We start from the raw sequence: 23777 nt of genomic DNA, 5'->3' as shown, positions 1-23777 counted from the left end.
CGTTGGACATATAATCTACGGAGGGTCTTTTTTTCCCTCTGCGCCCGAATCGATTCTTTTTCCGACTTGACAGTGGCAGCAACGCCACGCGAGCCAGCTCTGCGGACGCCCTTTCAATTACCCTTTCTTGTTACTCGATTCCCAGCGATCGACACTCCTAGTCGGGGCAATTTGAAGCGCGCCAGCTCGACCAGCCGCGTATATAATATAACGAACCGCACGGAATCCTACAGTCCAACGCGGCTGGACGCGCACGCAACGGCTTGATGAACGTGGCACGCGATTACTTACGTCGGTTAATACGCGAATCGACGTATCGTTCCGTCGGCGGGGCTTCGAGGGGACTCCCATCTGCGGAAAGCCTCTCGAGCGGCTGGCGAGTAGCACGCGGATACCTGACCCCTGACGGATGCCGCGGTAATTGCGTGCGAATTCCGCGACGTCGCCGCGTCGGCTGCTTTTTATTGCTGGTCGTTAGCGTAATTAGGTCCCCGCGAGTCACGAACCGTAGGCTTAGCGTAATCACGGACAGATGCATACGCGAAACGGAAGCGCGCCGGTGGAAACGCGCGCGCGACGCGCCGCGCCGTTTCGTTACGTAAAGGTAATTTATACCGCGTGCCTGGCTGCGTGCGCTTGAATTTTCCTGATAAGAGGGCCGACCGGCCGCCAGACGCTTTGCTCCATTTTAATTGGTCCTCCGCGCCGCGACGCGCGCGGGATTTCCTTCAACTTCGACGGAGGCCGGGAACCAGCTTTAGATAAGAGTTCTCTGGTTTGAGAGTTGATAGTCTGAGGGGTACAGAGGAGACGGGGGTAGGACTGGTCGAATTGTTGAGAATTCAGAATGTATTCGCGGAGATATTTAGGTCCTCGTGGAATTTCTTTTGTATGTAAGTTTATGAAAGTTTGCAATTGAGTTTAAGATAAATATTAAATGAGGAATCCAATGAATGTGCAATCTGCACAAGAAATTGTGTAGTTAAAGGGTTACATGCGATCTCGGCGCCTAATAATTGATCACTTTTGGGTTTTTTTTCCTGGAGAGGTGTGAAATTAATCGAAAATTTTATAATTTTATCTTGTTCTTGGGACCTGTATTTCATATAAAAACATTTATTTGACACACTTTTGTCATATATTGCCGTACGTTTTTAGTGGTTGCAGCAACCTCTGCACCAAGCAGGGGGCCTCCTTATCAGCATGATAACTTCGACAATTTACAACCTTTTTTAATCAACTTTGCGTTCATCTATGCATTTAGAATTGCTTGGAATTTTTAGAAAATAAGAAAATTATGCTATTTTGAAAAAAAACTGCTGTAACCTCTATTTCTATTCGAAGGCATTTTATTTTTTGTTTATCATTATTTTATGCTTTATTGTTGTGTTATAAAACATCTCCGTAAAAGATGTAACTTATTTTAACCTGAAAAGGTAACATATTATGTGAGCAGAAATTGGTACAAATGGTGAGTAGAAATACGTACATCACTATTTTTCGTGACCAGAAATACGTACACTCAAAGCATTATATTTAATTACAAATTACTAGTAGTTAAACATCTTGAAATATATTTCTTAAATAGTTTTCGACTGGTTGATGTATTATTAAAGAATTAATCGATTACTCTGCAAATTTTGATCACAAACAAATTTTTTAAACCTTCCTTCTGACGAGTAACCTCTTAAATGAGCAGAAATTGGGACATTCACCTTAATGTACCGAGCCCTGTACCCTGGTTGTCGTAGACAAATTTATTTATAAAATCTAGAGTGACACAAGGAGCACCAGCAACTACAAGGCAATGGAAAAACACGTCACTGGAACTCAGTCTTCAGTGACCGAGTCCCACGTTCAGCAGCCCGAGCATGGCCAGATAATATCGCATTCCGATGAAACCCTGACGTCTTCACAGGGTGACATAGATCGTGCACGAGAGCAGAGAACCGACAACCGCAACGATGCTCCTCCATACCGAAATTCTAGTAGCGTTAGGGGCGAATGGATGGTAGAAAGAGTAGCAAATCGAACGTGTCGATCCGAGGATACCGAAGCCACGGGGGCGAGTAGAATGGCGAGGGTGAGAAGCGCTCGTATCGCGGAGCTGTTGATAGCGGTTGTAACAATTTATTCAGCCGAGCGACGTGGGCCACACGAGGGAACCGCCTGATCCCTGCGAAGAGTTGTCCTCCTTCTTTCCAATATAGTCTCCTGAGATAGAGCAAGATTCAATTTCGTCCTTCTCTCTCTCTCGTATTAACGCGGCGCGGGGCTGAATCGAACGGGAAGATCTAACAATAAGATTCCTGCGACCGACTGATACACAGACTGTCGAGGGTAGGTAAGCAGACACGAGAGATACCTTCGAGGATGTGAAAAAAGATTCTCTAGGAGTTTGAGGATTTTGGAGTAAATGTGCTACAACCTGACTGACTTTGTATTGGAGGAACTTTGCCACCAAGGCTGGATAATAATGGTAAATTCGATAAACCGTTCAACGATATAGAAATTTAGTATTCAAATGCTCAAAATGTTGTCTATATGGATCTTCTACTGGAAGATTGTTACCACTGGATTGCTATCCACCATTGAAAGGTTAAATCGCTACGTTTCATACACTTTCCCAAGGTTCCTCAAAAAAATTCGATCGAAGGAGATCCGTGCAGACAGGAAGAATCTCGTTAAGCCACTGCAGATGAACATCGGACGCAGTTAAAGCTCACTCGAACCGTAGGACGCGCGAATGTAATGCCAGCTAAGTTTACAACGCGACGCGGCCAACGACTGTCATAAACCTAAGACTTAAGGCAAGGGATTTTTCGTCCACGAAGTATGTAACGCCTCCAGTGTTATTATTTTAGCCGACACGTCGGTGGAGAGCGAACCTGCGCAGTTTTACACCAGCGTCGGACCTGCACCTTAGGGGAGAAACTTGTAGTTCTACGTTAACCCCGTTTCGCGATGAGGAGATACAGACTTTCGAACACGCTGTACTCCGGTCCCTGGGAGAAAAGTTCCGTGTTCTATCGCCGGTTGATATTTTACTGCCTCCCACCCGAGGGAATTAAATTTTATTTTATGAATCTGTAGTGTTTAACTGAATAACAGATGAAAAGAGACCGCGATGCAGGGGTGAAGGGTAGAGGCGGATAGAAATTTTAAATTCAGTTCAGAGGAGCTCACCTCGTAGGAATTATTCAAGATCGCGCAGGCAGAGGTTGAATTAAACGCTGGCTGGCGTGAAACACTCAGAGTTCCCTGCCAATCGTATCAGAAAGCTGACCGAATTTTCAGCTGATCAGCAGCGCACGAGCAAACAATCGAAATAACGCTTCATTATTTGGCAACTGGTGGAAGTCCCTCCTCCGAGCCACTCAGCCACGCTTCGCTGAACGATAAACAGATCTGATTTACATTGCGAGAATTTTGAAGATATACTCGTCGCAAACATCTATGTATATTCTCTGTTACATAGGCTTTAACGAAATTAGAGGCACTATATAGTTACGATAACGTCGGCAATATATAAATTGCATAACCTATATTACCAATATTTACACGGCTATGGCCGGGTTTATGTTTTCTCGATAATTTGAATTTAGCTTGAAGCACTGACACAAACGATACAAAATTTGTGTAACATTTTAAAACGCGTGAGAATGCAGACTGTTGATAATCTCATCTACCTATCGTAATAAACTTATTATGTATCACCTGTATTCCTACTCCAAAAGATTTAGCAATTCGAAAAATCCACGCAGGACATAGCGCTCGAGTGTCAGTTGTCACTTGCTCGCACTACTAGACGCGGCAGAATTTATTCCTACTTACTGCAATCGTCTCATTACGCGGAAGAAATTGATTCTCATTCAGAACAGCCGAAGACAGCTTCGAACCTTCGAAAAGTATCGCTGGCAAGACATATCGGATCATATCGCTATCTACGATGCACGCAACGTTCGCTCGCCGCAATTTTAATTGCGATTAATATTCATGGAGTTACCCAAGCGTTTCCAGTTAAGCGCGCCACGCTTAATTCTAGTTGCTTCGATATCTTAACGACGTTATCGAGGGGATCTAAACTTATCATTATTTCGTTGACGCTCGTCAGCGGCACGTCTTATCGAGACGCGCGGTACGGGCGAATGGTAAAGCGTCGAAAGGTTTTCGGAGCGAGAAAGGGGCGTTTCTGGTGCCGCTCGATGGCGCAGGTGAAATTTCATTAAAATTCCCGTCGGCCCTGAGCCCCGGCTCGCCCGACTATAACACACTCACTTCTGGTAAAAGGCCCCCGGGCCACGGTTACGCAATTCGAGGCATGTATTTTTTTTTTTTTTCTTTTATGCACGCTCATTACGCGAGGACCTTAACCAGCTGGACGCGATAACGCGCGTTTCGTCTAAACATCCGGAACACCGCGCGCCACATTATATCCTCATTATCCTTTTTATCGCCGACCGGAGTACCCAGACGCTCCCGCCACCTCTCGGAATCGTTTCCTCTCGTCGGGGCACTTTCGCGCGTTTACACGCCGGCTACAAAGTGTTTTCCAGTGGGATAAAGTGAAACGGGAGAAAAGGAGAAAGAGGAGAGGCCACCGCGGGAGGGGAGGGGGTGGGAAAGAAAAGGAAGGCTCCACTCTCTTTTCCCCCGAGGGTGACTGTAATCCTGTCGTTGGAATATCCCGACAAGCCCCGCATGCTGTTCCCTCCACCCCCACTTCGTACCTCCATCGTCGTCGGGAGCTTTCGCTATTCCGGAGTTTTTGTACGGTGTTTCGTCCACCGACAGCGGGGCAAGCTTACATCGCGAGCGGATTTCGCTTGAAATAAAGGAAAGATGCGAGCTAATGCAAGTAAAGCCGTTCTCTCTTTCTGGGTCTCGCCGAGTAAGCTGTCGCTTGTACGCGCGTCCGACGTCTGCCACAGAGACACGATAGACCAGTGCCTTTATTTAACGCCCCAGTCTCGCCTCGCTCCGCTCCTCTTCCTCGCGTTAATTAAAACTTATACTTTTTGCTCTTCGACCTGGCTTCGCAGCGCTAATTAAGAGAAGTCATTTTCCATTCATTCATTCATCCATTCCGACGTCGATTCCAACTGGGAGAGATTGCTCTGAAGAATTGTTTGTGTGTACACGGAAATACGAACGGATCCGTGGCGCTGTGGGTCACAGGGGCTGTTTGCGGAATAATAAGTGGAACGTCGGGGAAATTAACGTTTTCGAAGTGACAAATTATTTGGCGTTCGTGTAAGAAACTATCTCTTTTCAAGTTCCATCACTGTTGTTATCGGAATGTAAGCAAGTGTTCTACAGGTTCGTGATAAAACGGTCTCTATACCCCCCCGCTGTATGAATCACGGAAGAAAAATTCCTCGGGGAAGCCTGTTTACTCGGAACTTCCATCGTTTGCCATCCTAAGAATCAAGTGACTATTAATCCCGAAGTTTTATCGCGTTGTTGCTCTCCCATCGACGCAATAATCTCGGCAGACTGGCGTCGCCATCTTAGAGCGGGCTTACGGCTCTCTCCGTCGGGATCTATGGTTTCCAGGCCGGAGGAAAGACGTTTTGTTGTGTCTTCCGCTTTTCCTCTCGGACTTCATTCACCCTCCTGGCGCCCTACTCCCCCGCCTCTGTCAGTTCTTGCAGTTCGCGAGCTTCTTTCCCCTTTTCAGCTCGGGATTCGAGGACTTCCAAAAGGGACTTCCAATACAAAAACGCGGGCTCGAGACGCGGCACGCGACGAACACGAGAAAGAAACGCTTTCGATCTAGCCGACGGCCCTTTTCACCCTCCGCCCGTCGAAAATCTCCTTCTGCTCGGGTAAATTACCAAGAAAAGTTGGCTAATGATTTCCGAGATGAATGCGTGGCAAGTTAAGGAGTAACTCTTTCACGGGCATGTCTTGAAGGAGGTAGCGAGGGGGCTTCAAAGGGGATAATTCGACCGCGGGTCAGCCAGCCAGCCAGCCGACGACCAAAAGCTTCGAGGAGCTGAGCAGCAAGTTCGGAGGCTCGCCGAGCAAAGTCAATGTCTCGACATTCGTGGGAGGGGAGTTGGCCGAGACCGCAGGAATGCGCGGCTTCGAATACCGCACGGCGGATGAGTCCCTGCCATCATCCTTCATTAGCCAGTCAGTCTTGGCTGCAAGTGTTCGAGGGGGCAGGCGGCCGGAGCCAGAGAGAAAGGACAGTCGGTGTGCTAGCTTTTAATCTTGGGAATCTTTAGGACGTTTGGCGACCAAAGGGAAACTCGTCGAGGCTGTCGGCCGGCCTTCCTCTTTCCCCCCGACTTCTCACCACCCCGCAACCCTCGCTCGAAAAGTCTCTTTCTCTCTTTACCTGGCTACTTACGCAAACATCATTCGTAGATTTCTAGCCAGAGCAAAGAAAGTATCCCCGGCGAGCTCCTCGAGTTCACGGTCGAATTAAGGATTTACGCGGGGTAATTCAGCAGGCCGGGCAAATCTTGCGCGAGAGCGGATAGTAGGGGCGGCTGAAGAACGACCTCCCGGTACCGACCAGTAGGAGGCTCAGCCCCTTTTCCGAACAATTATCGAACCCGGGGTCAGTTTTCGTTTGTAAAATTCGGGGCAGGGAGAATTGGCGACATGGTTCGTTAAATGAAACGACTTCAGGATTGCCAAGATTTTCGACCGGCGGGGCTAGGGAGTTTGAAGATCCTTGCGAAATCGCTGTTTCATTTCTTGGTAGTAAACTCCTATGAGCTTTGTGATTATATTATGAATATTCGTAATTCCTTCAACATCAATATCTGAGTTACGTTTCAACTTGCCTTAAACGTGTAGATTTCAAATTGTGTAGGTATAGTATCAGCACAGGTTTGCGATGTACATCTACTAATGAATTTCTAAGTTCGTTTGGGGAAAAACAGCTCGAGCTTTTCCGCGCTCCCGGCAATTAGATAGGTAGTAGACACGCGTGGCGGTTCGCGTAAATGTCATTACACTTAGACGTGTAACGCGGGTAGAACGCGATACACGTCAAATGTGCGTGCAAATTGGATTAATGGATCAGTTTGAGAAGCTCGTCGAAATTAATATCCGTTCTGTTAGTTACCAGAGATTCGATAGCAGCGGCTTACGATTCATGATCGTATCCCCGCTGTACAGTCACAGCCGCAAGTGTAGAGTAAATTAACGTAGTGCCCCGCAGCTGGATAACGGAAAACCACGTACCACGATTCTGGAATATGTTCGAATATTTTTGTTCGGTGTTACACGGCGTATAGATATTCTACCTCATACGTATATAAAGAAATGGTATTTCCTTGAGTTAAATTTTACCGCTCCACGCGCGTGGTAGAGGGTAGTCTAGAGTGTCTACGGTAGAGAGAGAAACCTTGAGATGGACGATTACATAAGAGAACAAAATGTCCACAGAGAATAAACTTTAAATGTCGTTTCTCTCTTTACAGGTAAGACATAGACCTATTGTACATACTGTAAATAAGCGTTGAATTTCGGGGGTTTTAGATATGTTTATAGCTGTCAACGGTATTCACCCCTTTTTCACCTTCTAAAAGCAGATGTGTTGTTCACGGTTTACCTTAGTCTTATTCCAACCGACTCGCGAGTCACACGTTGTGCCAGAGCACGGTGACTTATTTTCAATAGCATACGCAGTATTTTATATATGTTTCTCACTTTCCTGGAAGATGATCTAAAACAAGATCGAAACGTCGGAAACTAATATGTATAATTAATTAATTGCAAAATAGCTTTGATGTATTATTTTAATAAATTGTTTCAATCTGACCGATTCAGTGCGCCGATACCATTGTAGGTAAATAAGCGGCGTAGTGTAAAACCATATAATAAAGAAAATAAAAAATCTCTCTTTACAGGGAAACAATTTCTGGTTTATTCTAGTTGGTAGATAATTGTCTTATCCGTATATTCTTATTCTGCTGCTTTTAAATACCTTTAAGGCAATGATATACTATTTCAATATAGAATATGTACCTATCAACTTCTGTATTATCAAACAAAATTGGAGTGGCAAATTTATGAAGATAGCAAAGGCCTCAGGGAACGTCCGCTATTATTTATTAAGAAGACCTACACCATTCAGGGGAAACAATTATGCTCAGGAGCCACTGAAGATTTTACAAAATGGTAATAAAGTCCAACCATTATTTTTCTACTTGTTCGCTTTACTATTCCTAACACACGTGAAATCGAGCTACCGTCCATCTCGCAAACGTCGGTAATACTACAATCTCCCTCTCCCCAGCGTTATCAATATCGATTTCATCAGGAAAATCGGCAAGCGGCAGCCCGTTATCGTCCTGTCTCGCGTTACAACGCGTGTGCAATACGCTTCCGCGGTATTTACATATGCCCGACCTGACAGCTCACCGACGCGCAGGATATAACGTCATACTCCAAATACAGGTTTGTTCAACAAGAGATTAGACGCATTGGTTAGAGCGAAGGTAAACGAAACCAAGAACCAGCGTCACTGTTACCGAGAAATTTAACGTGCATTTCCCTCGACCGCTGACGAAACAACGCGCGAGAAACAACCGACGGCGATATCCAGCTCCGAAACGAAGGGGACCGGCGAAATATTCCTCCGCTCCGGGCCAAAAGGTGGGGGGGGGGGGGCGGCGCGGACGGGAAACGACGAAAAGCGGGGAAACTCGAGGTAAATTCGTAACGCGGAACGAAAGGAAAAAGTGGCGCGCAAATTCGCATAACAAGGCGGACAACCGAGCAATTAAAATTACGTTCACGCGACCGAAAGAAGGAAAGCGAAACAAAGCAAAAAAGGAAGAAAGGGGAGAATGAAACGAGAATTTTACACCAGCAGATGTGTAGGTGTACGCGCGTGTGGGGGCTCTGGGCTGTGAAGAATTTCTCGTGAAAAGCCGCATGACTGTCACTACCTACGCAAGAACGTGTGAGGCCATTTTCAGGCGAGTTACTCGCAAGAAGATCACACCAGGAGTCACCCGTGGATGGATAAAGAGTCCGACGTTGTTTCATCTGCGAATTTCTTTTTCACAGGGGAATAAGACCCGGCGAAATAGCCGTTTAATAGCACAAGATGGAAAGCACGCGAATATGCGCCCGATGCCAAAGTACGAGCCACAAAGTGTCTCCTCTGGAAACGGGCAGACCCTGCGATGAACGCCTTGAACGTGCATCACCCTCCTGACCGTAGTTTTTGGAGCGGCCTACCGAAACACACGCGACTGACTCTAAACACGCACTTTCCACACTCGACTTGCACACAGAGGCCTTGCTGGCTGGTTGGCAGAGAGGCAGTCGAGCAACCAGCCAGCCAGCCGGCTGGTCGACCAACCAACCATTCCACATTCCATTCGACGGTTCTCTCTCCCCCGGCACATAATGAAGTCAGTCCCGGCGTTCTAAGCCCCGGTAATATCGTGTGGCAGGGCCCTCCCCGAGAGAGATAATATTGGTGATGTATGCTAACGGGCTTTTCGGTACCGGGCTACGTCGTTTTTACGTCCCCTTCGTACCCGCGCCCGCGTCCTCCTAAATGATTTACCGCGAAAAAGAGAACGCACCGGGGTCGGTCACTATCTCCCCGCCGTATCCCTTCGGCCCACCCTCTCCGTTCTTCCACCATACACCGGCGCAGAAAGGGAGGAAACAAAAAAACACGTCCGCCCTTTTAATCCAACCCCCGCGCAACCCCTCCGGTGTATACAGCGTGGCGAAAAGTGTTTTTTCGCGCGTACACCGAAAATTCCGACGGTAAACCACCGGAGACTTCGTTAACCTTTATCCGCCGTTGCGCCCGGGGGGTGTCTAGGGGTTTCTCCTCCCCCTCCCGGGTTCGCCGGCGAGAGAAGGGTGGCGACGGTGGCTGGACGACGGCGGAATGTTTGAAAGTTCGCGATTTATGCGACGTGCAGGGCATTATTGTTTCGCCGGCGCTGGCTGGTATTTAGAACCGTCGTTTATATAAGTGAAACTCATAATATTAATTAATGAAAGGGTATTTACGCGGGCATTAACGACACATTGTTTCGCGAAATTTTGCGAGAGGAAAGTGCCCGAGAGGCTGAGCCGCCAGGCGAAATTGTTATTGCGGGGTAATTAATGAAAAGTGCATCGCCGGATCGAGTTTAGCGCAACGCCAGACGCGCTACATCATTATTAGCCTCGTTCACCGTAAGCTGCTTTCAATTTTCATTCGCGGGCTTTCGTTCAGGGGAATTGGTCAACAGTGCATTCACGCGACGGAATTTACGGCGAAGTTAACAAATTGCGTACCTTTCTAGCGGGCTCTGAACGCGAGTCTGCAAACGGAGGTGTGTCGGTTCAGAGATTTCAGGTCGACGGGAGAATTGAAGGATTTTTTAAAGTCCGAGAGCACGGGCACGCGTTCGATTGGGGTTTATAGACTGCTCGATCTAATTTCTCGGTCGACTCTTTCTCAATTTGATTTCTAGCATTTGATATTCTATGTCGCGAAGTTCTACAATCACTGGCTCCCACGCGATCTCGCTGTAAGGAATTCCCTCGACAGGATTTCGTATTGACATTCTTTATTGAAACGGCGCGAAGGTAATCCTCTGTTTAAGATTTGAATTACTGATAGGAAATCAAATATTCACTGTTCTCGAAGGAGAAAGACCTGATTTAGGTCAAACTAGAGACCATTAAGTATTCTGAGCAACGATGTGTACACAGAAAGAGTGATGTGGGCTATGCGGTATATAGTAGATGTTTTTCAGACACTGGATACAGAAAATTACAGCTTAAAATTGAATCAATTAATGGTGGCAGTAGATGCAACACGATCGTCGCTTATAATCAGAGAAACAGTTTCACCATAACGCTAGACCACGTGTTTCTTTGACGTCAGGAACAAGTTTTCATATTTTATCGAAAGATATGAATTTACTATTATGCATACGGAACCTTGTTTCGAGAAAACAAAAACTTCTGCTGCTATTCAGTACAGAAGTTATTTAAAGTGTGGTGAAACGTAGCAGAGCAGGATTATGCACATGACTGGGCATAATCAAGTTGTATTACAATCATGGATGTATTACTTCATCGTTATATAAATTAACATTCTGCTAAGAAATTGGAGCAGGTTTACCTGCTCCAATTGAAGTAAACGCGCGTGGCTAATATCGTAAGAAAAAGCTGATCAGGTTAAGAAGAAGCTTAACAGAAAGAGATCACATTTGAGCCTGAATTCCTTGGCGAATACTTTATCGTTCCACTAACACAGACCATTAACTACACAACGGATGTAAATATACGATTACACCGGGTTACATTGAACACTTTTCCTCTTATCTACGTTACACAAGAGCCTATCATCCTCTTAACATTATCTACCGATCCTACACCATAAGTTCACGTCTTCAATTCCACCTATAACATGCAGCTGCGCATGTTTCTGAGCACCTCTCAATAATTCGGCGATCGGATTACAAGAATTTCGGAGCACTACCTTAAAAATTAATATTCGCGTCAACTTAAAACATCAGCTGGAACTGTAATATAAGACTCATAATGTACATTCAGAATGCTAGAACTTTATCGCTGACTTCGTCGAAGCCGGAGTCAGCATTAATGATTTTCAATTACGGAGCGCGTCAGTGAAATAATGTATCGAGTGGTGGATAAAGCGCGAGGGCAAGCGGAGAAAATCTTTTGACTCGAACCTTTGTGGTGTCTAAGGTGAGAGCGTCCGCAGCAGGGTTGCTCGAAGTAAGCGTGGCCGGGGTGGGCACCAGCCGGTCGGTTGGCTAGACTGGGCCCTAGGAACTGTCCCAGAACAGCTGCGAGCACAGCTGCCCTGACCAAGGGCAGCAGGACATCCGGTAATCTTCGTCGCTGCATCCTCACTTGCGCACGGATAACTCACCGATCAAAATGGAGCACAGCACGCGCTTACTTTGCCGCGAAATTTAAACGGACGTCGGTGTATCCAGTGGGACTGATTCGCGACGCTAATCGCGGAGCATGGCGATCGTACGCAGCGACGTTGGGCCCCGAATCGCGAGCAGGTGAGAGACGCGGTCGATTCGTGACGGTCGACCTGGCCTTGGCTCGACAACGCGCCGCACACTGCTCCCTCGCCGCGTGGCTGTTGCCCTTTGCCGTTGGCAACGAGCTGACGGACGTTCACCGATCCTACGAGCCTCCGTTTCCTATCTCTGCCCGCCTCGCTCCCACTCTGTCCTGCTCCAACAGGTATGCACAGTGCGGCCCGAGCACCAGGTAGAAGCTCGACGGCGTGCTGCGATCTTCCTCCTCTCGCTGCTCCTCCCCTCATCCGCCGCCGAGCGATCGAGGACAAAGGAATTCTTCCACCGACTCTCTTTCCCGCCCCAAGACCGCGAGAGCGAGCCAGTACCCGGGTGTCCTCGCTGTCCTTCGTTGCCAGGTAGGGAGAAGCCTCGGCGAGGGTCGACTGCCGAGGGTACAGGATACAGGGCTCAACGACGACGACAAATACGCGAGCCCTTCGATTTTCTTTGCTCTCCTTTTCACTCAACTCCGTTTGCACAGCCTGGCGTCCATGGTTCAGTGATCGGCGCGCAGGAGGGCAGTGCCAGACCGCTGCTCAAAGGTCTTATTCGCGGAGAGACGTTGCAGCACTTAGCGGTGTCTAGCGCGGCTCTGTGTCACTGGCGTGCATGATGCACTTTCCTTCGCGTCACATTACGTCACCGGCTTGAATCGATGTACATAGAATGGCGATCGTTGAACCGACGCGACGCGAACGAACGCCCGAGAGGACCGAGTGCAAGCGAGTAAATACGACGAGCGCGACGTCACATCTGTTGCTCCGGCCACCGCGGTCCTGATCCTCGGGCTCCAAGTGCTTTCGCTTCTCAATCCCGCGACACGACGATCGTTCGGATGTCCGTTAACGCGAGTGTCACAACATGGTCCTTGATTCACTGCCGGTGTCGAGAGGGGAACACGCGTCGCGCGACGATACGAAACGTTCCGACGAAAACGGTCTGTATGAACCTCCCTCTGTGGAGGCCGCGGCACGACTGTACCCTCGTTCGCAAGTTGCCGCGTGCAGCGGCGCTCGGTCCCGCTCGGAAAGCCTCGGAGCCGCTCGGCCGGCGCTGCTCGTGACCCGCGAGTCTATGATTCGCGCCAGTTCCTTCCAATCCGAATCACTCGTCGACCATCGGTTCGTACTCGCCACCGAAGAAGCTTCTCACCCCTCTGATATTTCTCTTAACCCTCACCCCTAGGGGATGCTTTTTATGGGTCGTATGAAAAATTTTCGACCGCCTGCGACCAATACGGCCCACCGCCGAAACGGCTGTTCGAAGTTCGGATTCCGCGCGGCAGTCTCGCGACAAAGGCTTGAATTATGGAGTGCTCCAACGACTTACAACGAAACCCCCTTATCCCTGCCCCTATTAGGGAGATTTTCTTTCCATCGAATACGAAATTCCTTTATCCCTTCTACTTGCTTCTTCCCTTTCTTGTGGATAACAGCGTAATTTGATCTCGCGTTTAAGAATCATTTTGGAGTAGTGCGTGGATACTATGCGATGAGAAATCTTTGTGGCTTTTCGGAAATCAAAGAGACATCCTCGGTGGAATTGTCTTGATAGATATTTTCATCCATTGGACACTGAAGTTTGTTAATCACTTAAATGGCTGATATTTGCTGGCGTCGTTCAATTTTTTAATACCCACTGCTGTATTTTATTCTTGGAACCATGGTCTCTAGGAAATTAAGTAGTTTTAGTGATCGCATGTATCAAGTAAACTCATTTCACAGCACGCGCGTTTATCTCTCAGTGACACGAAAAACAAAGTTTCCATCTCCTATGTTAATATGCCACTTTCTGCTCTAGATGCACCGTTCCAAGCAGCTTGCACACGACGGAACGAACATTCGGAGTTCTCGAACGAAATCAAAGATCCCTGCAGCGAGAGAAGTTCCACGGGGATAATTGGGACTCCTTTAATTATCGGTAACATTACAATTAGCCGTTGGAAGCACACACTCTGGCATATACTAAATAGTTACATGGCTATTTGACATAGTCAAATAGCTCTTCTTGAATCCTCGCAGTGGCTTTAATCGCTGTAGTCAAGTCCTGATTCGCGACGAGACGAGATTGACGTGCGGAAATATGTCGAATGAAGAATTACATTAATGACCTCTGCTCACTGGGATAGCATTATTTTTAAAGCAGACAAGCGAATGTCTGACAAGTTTAAGGGCAACAGGTAATACAGATCACGTTTCTTTGAAAATCGGTAACGTCGATCAGTTTATTTGGTTCGCAAACTTTTCGCCTGTTCAATTTGTCCAAGCTGTTAGATACCTACAGGGTGAGTCACTTAAGGGGTCATGCTCAGTCAGGATGCCGAAAAATAGGTGGTCTTTGGATTTTTTTTACTCAAAAGCTATAATACATTTCTCAAAAAATCTTTTTTCCTTTTAAGGATTGCATCTAGTACTGTGTACCGTAATTTTTTTATTTAAAAATATTTATCAATAACTAAGTTATTGTCCATCACTCGAAGGCTCTCTAAATAAAAAGGCTTCTGCGGTGACCACTGCTGCTCGAAAGTCGACCGTCTAAAATAAAAAATTCAAAAGAATTTACTTATTATATTATACTATCTAGTATTTGAACGAAGGATTTTTCGAAATATTGATTTGGGAAAAAATGGCTGATGTTTAAAGTAAAAGTTTCCATTTTTATCATAAATCGTGCCTGATTTTCGTGAATTAAAAGAAAACTAAGCATCGGATAAAAAAATCCTTCGTTCAAATACTAGATAATATAATATAATAAGTAAATTCTTTTGAATTTTTTATTTTAGACGGTCGACTTTCGAGCAGCAGTGGTCACCGCAGAAGCCTTTTTATTAGAGAACCTTCGAGTTATGGGCAATAACTGAGTTATTGATAAATATTTTTAAATAAAAAAAATACGATGCACGGTACTAGATGCGACCCTTAAAAGGAAAAAAGATTTTTTGAGAAATGTGTTATAGTTTTGAAGTAAAAAATTTCCAAAGACCACCCTTTTTTCGACCTACTGACTGAGCATGACCCCTTAAGTCCAGTCACGTGAGCAACTCCAACAGTTTCTAGTACACGATGGAACTTTTCAAATAAAATCTCTCGCCTCCAAGTAGAAGCGTCAAACTGATTTCAAAATCCTTCAAATTCTCCCAAATGAGAAATGACATTTGTATAGACAATTCTTCCTTCTCCCCCGAAAGATTTCACCCCACTGCGAAACTCATCGAAGCCAACCGGTTGGACGGCGTTAAGTGACTCACCCTGTAAATTCCGCGCCGGGGAGAGCGTTACGGCGTTATCGAATGCCGTTTCGAGGACGCAGCAGCCAGCACTCGAGTGTAACGAAATCAATGTATCGAAACACGACGTAACGTATTCCCCGGAGGGTCGAGGAGCCGAAGTTCAAAGCCCCTCAAAAAGCGCGGCACGCCATCATCATCGACGGCTTCGTATAGCCCGGAGGAGCGGGGCCGTTCGTCCGCGGAACACCGACTCAAGCGGATTGTATGAATAAGTCGATATGCTAATGCAAAAACCCTCCAAGTTAGCTGAGCCAAGGCTGAGCCGACGGGCAAGGAAAGTTGCGAGACATATCCGGTCCCGCTTCACCACCTACAAAGTATCCTCCCCCGCGACCTAACGCGAAAAGAAGAGACAATTTTGTATTATCCCGCAGCGGTGGTGCCACCAACCGCCATTACCACCGCAGCCTCCCCTTTGTTGCACACAGAGAGGAACGGGAACTAGCAAGACATAAGGGAAGTCGTAAGAATTTTAGAACAAAGGGGGAGCGAGCCGGGCGAGTCCTTACAGAAGTGCTGGCTTTTCTTAACTCTGCCCTCTGTGAACGAGCAGGCAGCCGGTTGCAACGACCAACAAATCCACCGGTCGGCCTGTCCCGTTTCATTGAAATAGTTTAGAATTGCAGGAGCTCCTTTCCTACCGGCACTCTTCTTCCTTTGTCGCTTCTTGCGGCCCAAACTTGCCCCTATGCGCGAGGTCTAACCGCCATTCAGCTCCCGTTCTTCTTCGGAGGTGCCGGGCAAATTGCTGGAAAAACCGTAAACTCCTCGTTCACGAGGTCCACGATGGATTTGGGTTCTGAAGTATAAACTGTCAGCGCGTGACAGGCGCAGACCTGGATGTCACGTGCAAATCGCACCACCGCGCGTGAAATGGGATGGCTGAAATGCGAGAACCTTCCTAGCGAAGATGCGCGGAAGAAACTGTCGAGCAACTTCCACACTCGTTATTTTTAGAGCTGCGACTGTAGGAGTAGGTGCATGGATCGCGAGCCACTTCTGTGCACTCGATGCAGGCAGGATTAAATACGTATTTTTAGGATAGCAATTTGCCACTAAATATCCGCTCTTCCGCAAGAACTGCGTGCACTTGAATAGATAGTAGATGATGTGAAGCGAAAACGAAGAAAACGCCCGGAAGTCTTTGTAAGCTGGTAAGCAAAGGATCCGAGAAAACAATAAAATTTGCCTCCAAGCGTGTTATTACGTGGTTAAAATAAAATCATCCTAGGAGCACAGCATTATCCAATGTAAACAGAAACAATTTCCCAAAATAGCAGAGGGAACAAATGTCTATTTTGAAAACAAACGCAAAAAGCAAAAGGGTAGCTGCATCAGTGCATAAAACCACATACTCTGATTACAGAAACTGGAAACGAAACATATTTCAGTAAGCAATTACAAAACGTTTACCCACACTAGCTTACACTGAAATGGAAGAAAATTCGTACGTCCCGGCTTTCGATATACCAGAAGGGATCCCCCGTCCGCAGCGACGAGCGCCGGAAAATTAATACTCGAAAGCGTGTTCGTATGCATCCTTCCCTGACGCGTCAGTGAAAATAAGACACCATCGCAGGAAACTTGTATTCAAGATTACAACGCGATTGCAGCGAGAATTCGACGGGAGCGTGTAACTGCCGACAGTCGTTTTGACAAGGCGATGTAATCGAATGTCTGAGAGCGGCGTTTCAAGCACAGCAGCAATGCACCGTTCCGCTCGCTAAGAGCACGTATAATACACCCTGTCACGTTTACGTGAATGACACATCCGCGAGAAACGGCATTCCAACTTGGGAACTCCTTACGACCGTTCGGCATGAATAAGAAAGAAGGTATTATTATGTCGGCTGGCTGTCTGGCGGCATTCATTGCCGGACAGTGTTCCGTGACGTGCGCCAGCATGCCGTAGGACGAAAGAGAGGGCTCCGCGAATTTCTCCGCGGCTGGCGAAATTTCACCGAGTTCCCATAGAAGCTATCTGACTTACGGGGACGACGGAGGCCTGAATGGATCTTCGTGCAAGCCAGAAACACGCAATTTACAGGGGGGGGGGTCGATAAGTTTCGGATAAGTTAAGTCGCTATTAAACGTCCCGTGTTTGATTTATAGAGGCGCGAAGTACGGCTAATAGGGTTTCGTTTTCGACGATAAAACGGCGTTTCCTTCGGTCTCCCGCGAGCACTAGCTGAGGAACGAAAAACTCGCGGCAAATGAATTCCAGGGAAATTGCTAATACCGATTTGCGATAATATCAGGCCGGGCGGTGTCACTCGAGCGAATTTGACTCGCAAATGCGCTCTAATCGATTCAATTTAAAACAAGTCCGAGCAAGAAGAATCACAGTTTTTATTTCTATTTCCATTCGGCTGGAGGGAAGATTAATTGTCAAGTTTCAGGGGAGCATGACTGAAAAGTTAACCCGCGTATTCGTATAATCGGGCTCGAATAAAACGTCCTCGCTCCGTTCGGGTCCGTATTTTCTATGGAAATATTTTTACGTTATTTCCATATCCCCTTTCCTTCCTCCTCCACCTACTCCCTCCCCCCCTCCCGCCCTGCACCTCTTCCCACGCGTTTTGCAATTCTTTGAGATCCGCGAGACCATAAAATCTGGAGCGGTATTAAACGATTTCCTTGCGCGCGGCGACGGGATCAATCAGGGACGATCAGTCATGCGTCCTCGATGTTACTTCAGACACAACCTGATCCTTCGTTAGTTCCGCTTCAATTGGGGCAGATGTCTGGCCCTCTGTTGGTTGGAAAAAGCCTGCCACGGTGAGAAGGCTTTCGCGTGATATTAAATATTCGAGGACGTCAAATCGAGTCCACATTATCCTCTTATTCCGCGGAGGTACTCCTCGCGCCTTTGAAGCCTCCCACGCTTCGTCGCGCCCGAGGCGCGAATCGACGGATCCCTTCTTAGCACGTACTATTTGAAAATATTTGTCACCGTGAAGATCAACAAAATCCGCTTAGATGGAGATAGGGTGGTACCCGAAACTGGGCCGGGTTATACAGCTTTTCAAGTGTTTGTAGATCAAGGGAACTGGTTCAAGAAAATGTTGACACACGAAATGGTAAAATGTTACATATTCCGTTGTCCTCGTTGTAACTTGATCTACGAATAATCCTTCTCATTATCCTGTATACGCAAGTATTGAGATGTATCTGTCGAGGAATTAATGTTAACAGTTGCTCCTGAGTGTATCCCACGCTTAACCCAGTTTGTTCCCAAGAGATGTGCCAAATTCTTCGTATCTGAAATAAGTAGAATAAGCATAAAAAATGGCCACTCATTTCTAGGATAGCCTGTGTACGGACAGAGACTTCTTTCTATAGCTTTGTGCGGTTACGAGCGTCAGAAAATTTCGCCTCTTTTGGACCCCTCCCCGCGCGTCACAGCGTCCCTTCATGACGCTTTAATTTCACTCGCCGCCGTTCCTTCGTCCCAGGTGTAATATTTTTCAACTGAGAATGAAAATGATTTAGCGGCGACGCGCGAAACAGACCTCGCGGCGTAATTGAACGAACCGGGCGAAACTCGAGCATCGAGCAGAAGAGGGGTAGAAAAAAGGTGTCTACTTAAAAATTCGACAATTACGCCGACCCAATTTCTTCCCTTTTTTAATCGGCTGAACGTTCTAGCGCGTCTCGCGAATGAAATATTAACCGCACTTTCGCGCCGCTCTTTCGACGCCCTCGTTGTTGAGGAACGCGATCCATGGCGGAACATTAGATCGCCGTTACGGGCTCTAATTGCGACAACGTAACCGTCCCAATTGCTTCTTAACATCGATCCACGCCCTGAAGAGTCCTGCGCTCGTTCAACCCTGTGCACGCAAGCCTGCGAGCGGCTAGTTGGTCCTAATGGGCTCTTGCTGTTCATTACGTCAAGCGAGATTAAACGATTTTAATAATATAATATCATAGACGTAACGAAGACCTGTAAAGGTTTCTGAAACTATGCGTCTGTATTTAATTATACTATTTCTGCGCGGCAGGGTGATTGCAGACTCGTTTCTTCTTCATCAAAACCCTCGAAACCCTTTCTGATTTGAGAAACACTGGATTCGCATTTATCCTGGAATAATCGAGACTCGTACCCCACAGGAAGGATACCCTTCATCTTCGAAGCTTTCTTTCTACTCGCTTGTCTGCCCTCTCCTTCTTTCCGCCTCGAAACATCGCCGACGCTTCGGCCCACTAAATTATACCCAATATCCACGCGGCGTAACCCTCACTTATCTTTCCTCCGAAACACATGGTGCACGACAGCATCGAGATCTCATCATCTCGTTCCAGCGGCCGACGCGCAGGACTACGGATTTAATGTCTTACTCCGCCACGCGAACACCAACCCTGGCGTTCTTTTATTCGGCGAAATCCACTTAGGTCCGCTTACTTCTACGCCGGCGCGGATCAAATTAGAACATCAAAGAGACGGGCGCAATTTCGAAAAGGTACACCGAACGGATGATCTCGTTTAATTCCCCTCCGTATACTTAGAGTACCGAGCCTACAAACAGAGTGATATTTCGCTCGCCTCGAAGCGGATCCTGCAGAGCTTCTTCGGTATTACCTACGAGCTGCGAGTTCGCGAATAATTGAAACGAAGGGACTGGGCTTGAATTTGGATTCGAAGAAGTAGAAGCCTCAACAGGTATGGTAAATCCGGGAGACGCGGTCGGGCTGGAGAGTTGGTCGGGTAGCTATATTCGGACTGTACATCTGTGTATATGCAAAAGTGTGTTAAGTAAGGTTCAGAACAATTAATTTTCTAGAAATCAACTGTTTCGACTAACTCTCCCGCCCGACCGCGTCTCCCGGATTTTCCTTAGAGCAAGGCCGAGTCTATAGGCGAAATAAAGCTGCTGTTCAATTATTATGTACTTCCAGTACTTCTCATTGGAAATAAAGGAAAAGGCCCGTTAAAACCCACCGAAATATGCGTCATTTCTTTCCCACGAAATGATTCGAACACGATTTGAAGTTGCATTTCGTGCGCCTCAATTGAGCGAGCAGAACGGCAGGAAAGCAGGCAAAACTTTCGTGCGGATATTTAAAATCCGCGAACAATCGATGCGGAGAGAGCCGGTCGATTCGGCGCGGGAAGGAAATTACTTTCCAATACAGAGGAACGCGGTCCGCCGTTCCAGGGGGGACTCGCTAAACGAATCACGATCAAAGGGAACCAGTCAATAGTGACTGGCGCAAAATTGTGCCAAGGTTCGCAGACTCGGTCGGCAGGCAGAGTAGGTCGTCGTTCAATAACGACAAGAGGATCCGGTATCCTTCTTGTAGGGCTCTCAGCAGTCGTATCGCGTTGCGGCCTAATCCGCGGAGAACGACTTTGATAGTTAAGACGTCTTCGAGAGCAGCGTGGGACAGAGGCTTGGAGCGTGGTCTAGGAACGGGTCGGTGGGTACGAGGATCATTCCGTCGGGTTAGGAGAGAGGCCCGACGGAAGGTGGTGCCGGCAAAGGGACGGGACGGGAAGGGTAGGGAAGGGAGCGGTCTGTACGGGGGTGTAATCATCAAAGTGACCCACACCCCCGTTAAACGGCTCACGCCTCGATCACAGACAAGCCACGCCGCCGAGAGTGATACCAAGGCTGCCGGCCTAGGGTGTCACGGTGGATTTAATTAATGCAATTTAGCATCCATCCATCATCTCTCGCGTTTTTGCGTTAACGAGGACCGCCCTGGCGTCGGCGCTGCCGCTGCCGCTGCGCAACGGGAACCACGGGGGCACTTTGATGACAAGCAAGCCTCTCGATTATATCGACACCTGGACCGCCCCCGATCCTCCCACCCCTTACCTCTCCGCCTGCCGCGCTACCTCTCGTCTAGCGAAACCGGGACTTTATGGTCACCCGCCCGTATTAAATTCTCTCTGTCATGGAAGGCGTAACGTACGTTAACCCAGTCTTCTCGTGTGTCCGTGCCGCTGCATGTGCGCCCCCCGCCCTGTGCGTGTGTGTATCGACGACAGCTGCCGATACATTCTCCATATCGGCGCGATAGACGTCCAGGGATAATAATAAAGATATTAGACGTCGGCGAAAGGAGAACGCGAGGGAGCGAGGAGGTCCATCCCTTGACGCATCTCCGGGCAGATTGCAGACGCGCGCGGTCAACGGGGCTGTTTGCAGGGAACGCAAGGTGGACCGAGTCTAAAAGAGATGGATCACGCGCCAGCCCTCGATAAAGTGAAGCTCGTATAACGGCGACGATCGATTCTCTTCTTTTTGTAATCGACCGCGCCGTTGTCGCCTCTCGGATAGTGGTTTCATAAAGCTGACCAGAGAGGCTCGCGCTAAAGTTCGCCGGTGAATTTGCGCCGGCCATCTCGAGCGCGAAATCTGATTTATGGAACGGCTTTATTGGGGAATATAATCGACGTTTTCCACGAGCAATCGTTTGATGCCTGTTTTTTTCTCCTTGTCCCTTTGTAAGTGAATCGTAGAGGCTTGTTTGAGATTGTTTGCTGGAGCGAGCTTACGTTAATCTCTTGGCTATAAGAGGGAAAGGGACAATCATTGTAGTCCCCTGGCAATAATGTAAATGCAGAATGTGAATAGAAATTAGCCTTTCCGAGGCTCTGGCGTACAGTGGTCCGAATCGCCGAAAACGCGATAAAAAATTCTTACGTTCACATTTCACCCTTTATCATTACGAAGATGGTCATTCCAGGGGTTTTTGGGGTCGCAGAATCTGATTCCGAGGTCAAATTTTTTATTAGATTAAAACTGAGCCCTGTAGGGGGGAGGAAATGTCGATAAAGTAGTGTTATGTTTTGTTTAACAGTACTGTCTGATTACAAAAAAGAAACACGCGATTAAATACGACCATCATATAATTTCTTATATTTTAGTTATTTATAACTTTGTGAATATTTCAATAACATCGAATGAATGCACAATTTCATCTCATGGATAAATAAAAATATTTTCAATATCTGAAGTGTGATTTTATACAAATTATTGACCTCCTAGTTTTCGCGCGCTCAAGTCCTTTTTCTCTCATAAAAACGCTATCTCTGTTAATTTTTCTAAACTTGATGCCGTAATTAACTTCAAATAACGTAATCAAATCAGACAGTACTGTTAAACGAAACATAACATTATTTTATCGACATTTCCTCCCCCCTACAGGGCTTAGTTTTAATCTAATAAAATTTTTTACTTTGGAATCAGATTCTGCGACCTCAAAACCCCCTGGAATGACCATCTTCATAATGATAAAGGGTGAAACGTGACCGTAAGGATTTTTTATCATGTTTTCGGCGATTCGGACCACTGTGTGGCGGGGATGCGGGACTCACTTTACTGCGAGACGGTTTGTGCGGTGTTGCGCACACATAGGTTTTTAATATGATACTCACTACTATATTGAACATTATATACTAACAAAATTGGTAAGGTATGATATGCTTGAAGTGGCTCAAAGCCGTGCGTGAACAATAGTATACAGATTTGAATCGCTCAACGTCTTTCACGCGACTGGTGCGGTAAGAAAACCCGAAACGGTCATGTGCCGCCTTTTTCCTGGCAACCGGAACCGAAATCGCCGCGCCGTGAGCGGTGCGCGCAGCGCCACAACAGTGACGCGCTGGTCCCGGTGCCGCGGGCCCGCGAAATACGGAACAGAATTTAAATTTGTGAAACCTTGATGTTGGCCAATACTGGTCGCTCACATCTCCTAAGTTATAACGTTCCCATTCCCACCAACTCCTCTTCTGACGCCACTAACAATCTCAATGGTATTTTTAACGTGACTCCATCGAGATGCAAGGCATCATGTATGCTAAAAATTCAACGTAGCAAACGGTATGTAGCTATGTACGCCTATGTCGAACACAGCTCGTCTATTGTTCGGAATACACTTCTACTTTCTCTTTCCCGAGCGGCAACCGGGGTAAGACGAAGCCTGACGATCGTTCAGCGAGATCGCGGTCGTTTCGCAATACCGTCAATTCAAGAAGGAATCCAGCCGTCTGTGCGAGGCACAGATCGATTGCAACGAAATTGGGGCAGAGGCTCGAATCCCGATCCCGCGACGCGTGTTTGTTCTTTACAGAATCGAGGGGCAAGAGAAATAGGAATCGGGGCGGTGTAGGTAATCGTGCGAAGCGGGGCTCGCCCATCTACGAGAATCATTCTCGATAAGGCGAACGCGAGAGAATCTTCTCCTCGACACGGCTACCGTGGAAATGACCGCGATTTCGGGCAACCAAGCGCACAGGCGAGCCTTCGAGCTCGTGAACAGGATTACCGGACGAGCTGCGGTTACGGAAGTCCGAAATAACGCCGGCCGAGGTTAGGTGTCCACTAATGTCGTACATTTCAGCCACGGAAACGCGTGTTTGCTCCATTTTTAGAGCAATAACAGGGGCGAAACGTTTGCTTCGTGTCGATCTGTTTGATTGTTTA

At 47.3% G+C, this 23777-nt stretch overlaps 1 protein-coding gene across 4 annotated transcripts in view; it reads right to left on the bottom strand.

Annotated features, from left to right (window-relative positions):
- Sema2a (Semaphorin 2a) overlaps nt 1-23777 on the bottom strand; it is a 475650-nt gene that overhangs the window by 196929 nt on the left and 254944 nt on the right. The window contains exon 1 of one of the 4 annotated variants that reach the window (XM_076808046.1): nt 11685-13005. The exons of the other annotated variants lie outside the window; for them this stretch is intronic. Within the exon in view, the coding sequence (XP_076664161.1) occupies nt 11685-11862 (178 nt within the window). The 5' untranslated portion in view covers nt 11863-13005. Of the gene's footprint in view, nt 1-11684; nt 13006-23777 lie in introns of those variants that run through there. 4 annotated transcript variants of the gene reach the window in all.

This window comes from Andrena cerasifolii, chromosome 3 (genome assembly GCF_050908995.1).
Source record: "Andrena cerasifolii isolate SP2316 chromosome 3, iyAndCera1_principal, whole genome shotgun sequence".
In the NCBI taxonomy this organism is placed as follows: domain Eukaryota; kingdom Metazoa; phylum Arthropoda; class Insecta; order Hymenoptera; family Andrenidae; genus Andrena; species Andrena cerasifolii.
Note: the sequence above shows the minus strand (reverse complement) of the source record. Positions and strands in the feature narration are given on the sequence as shown.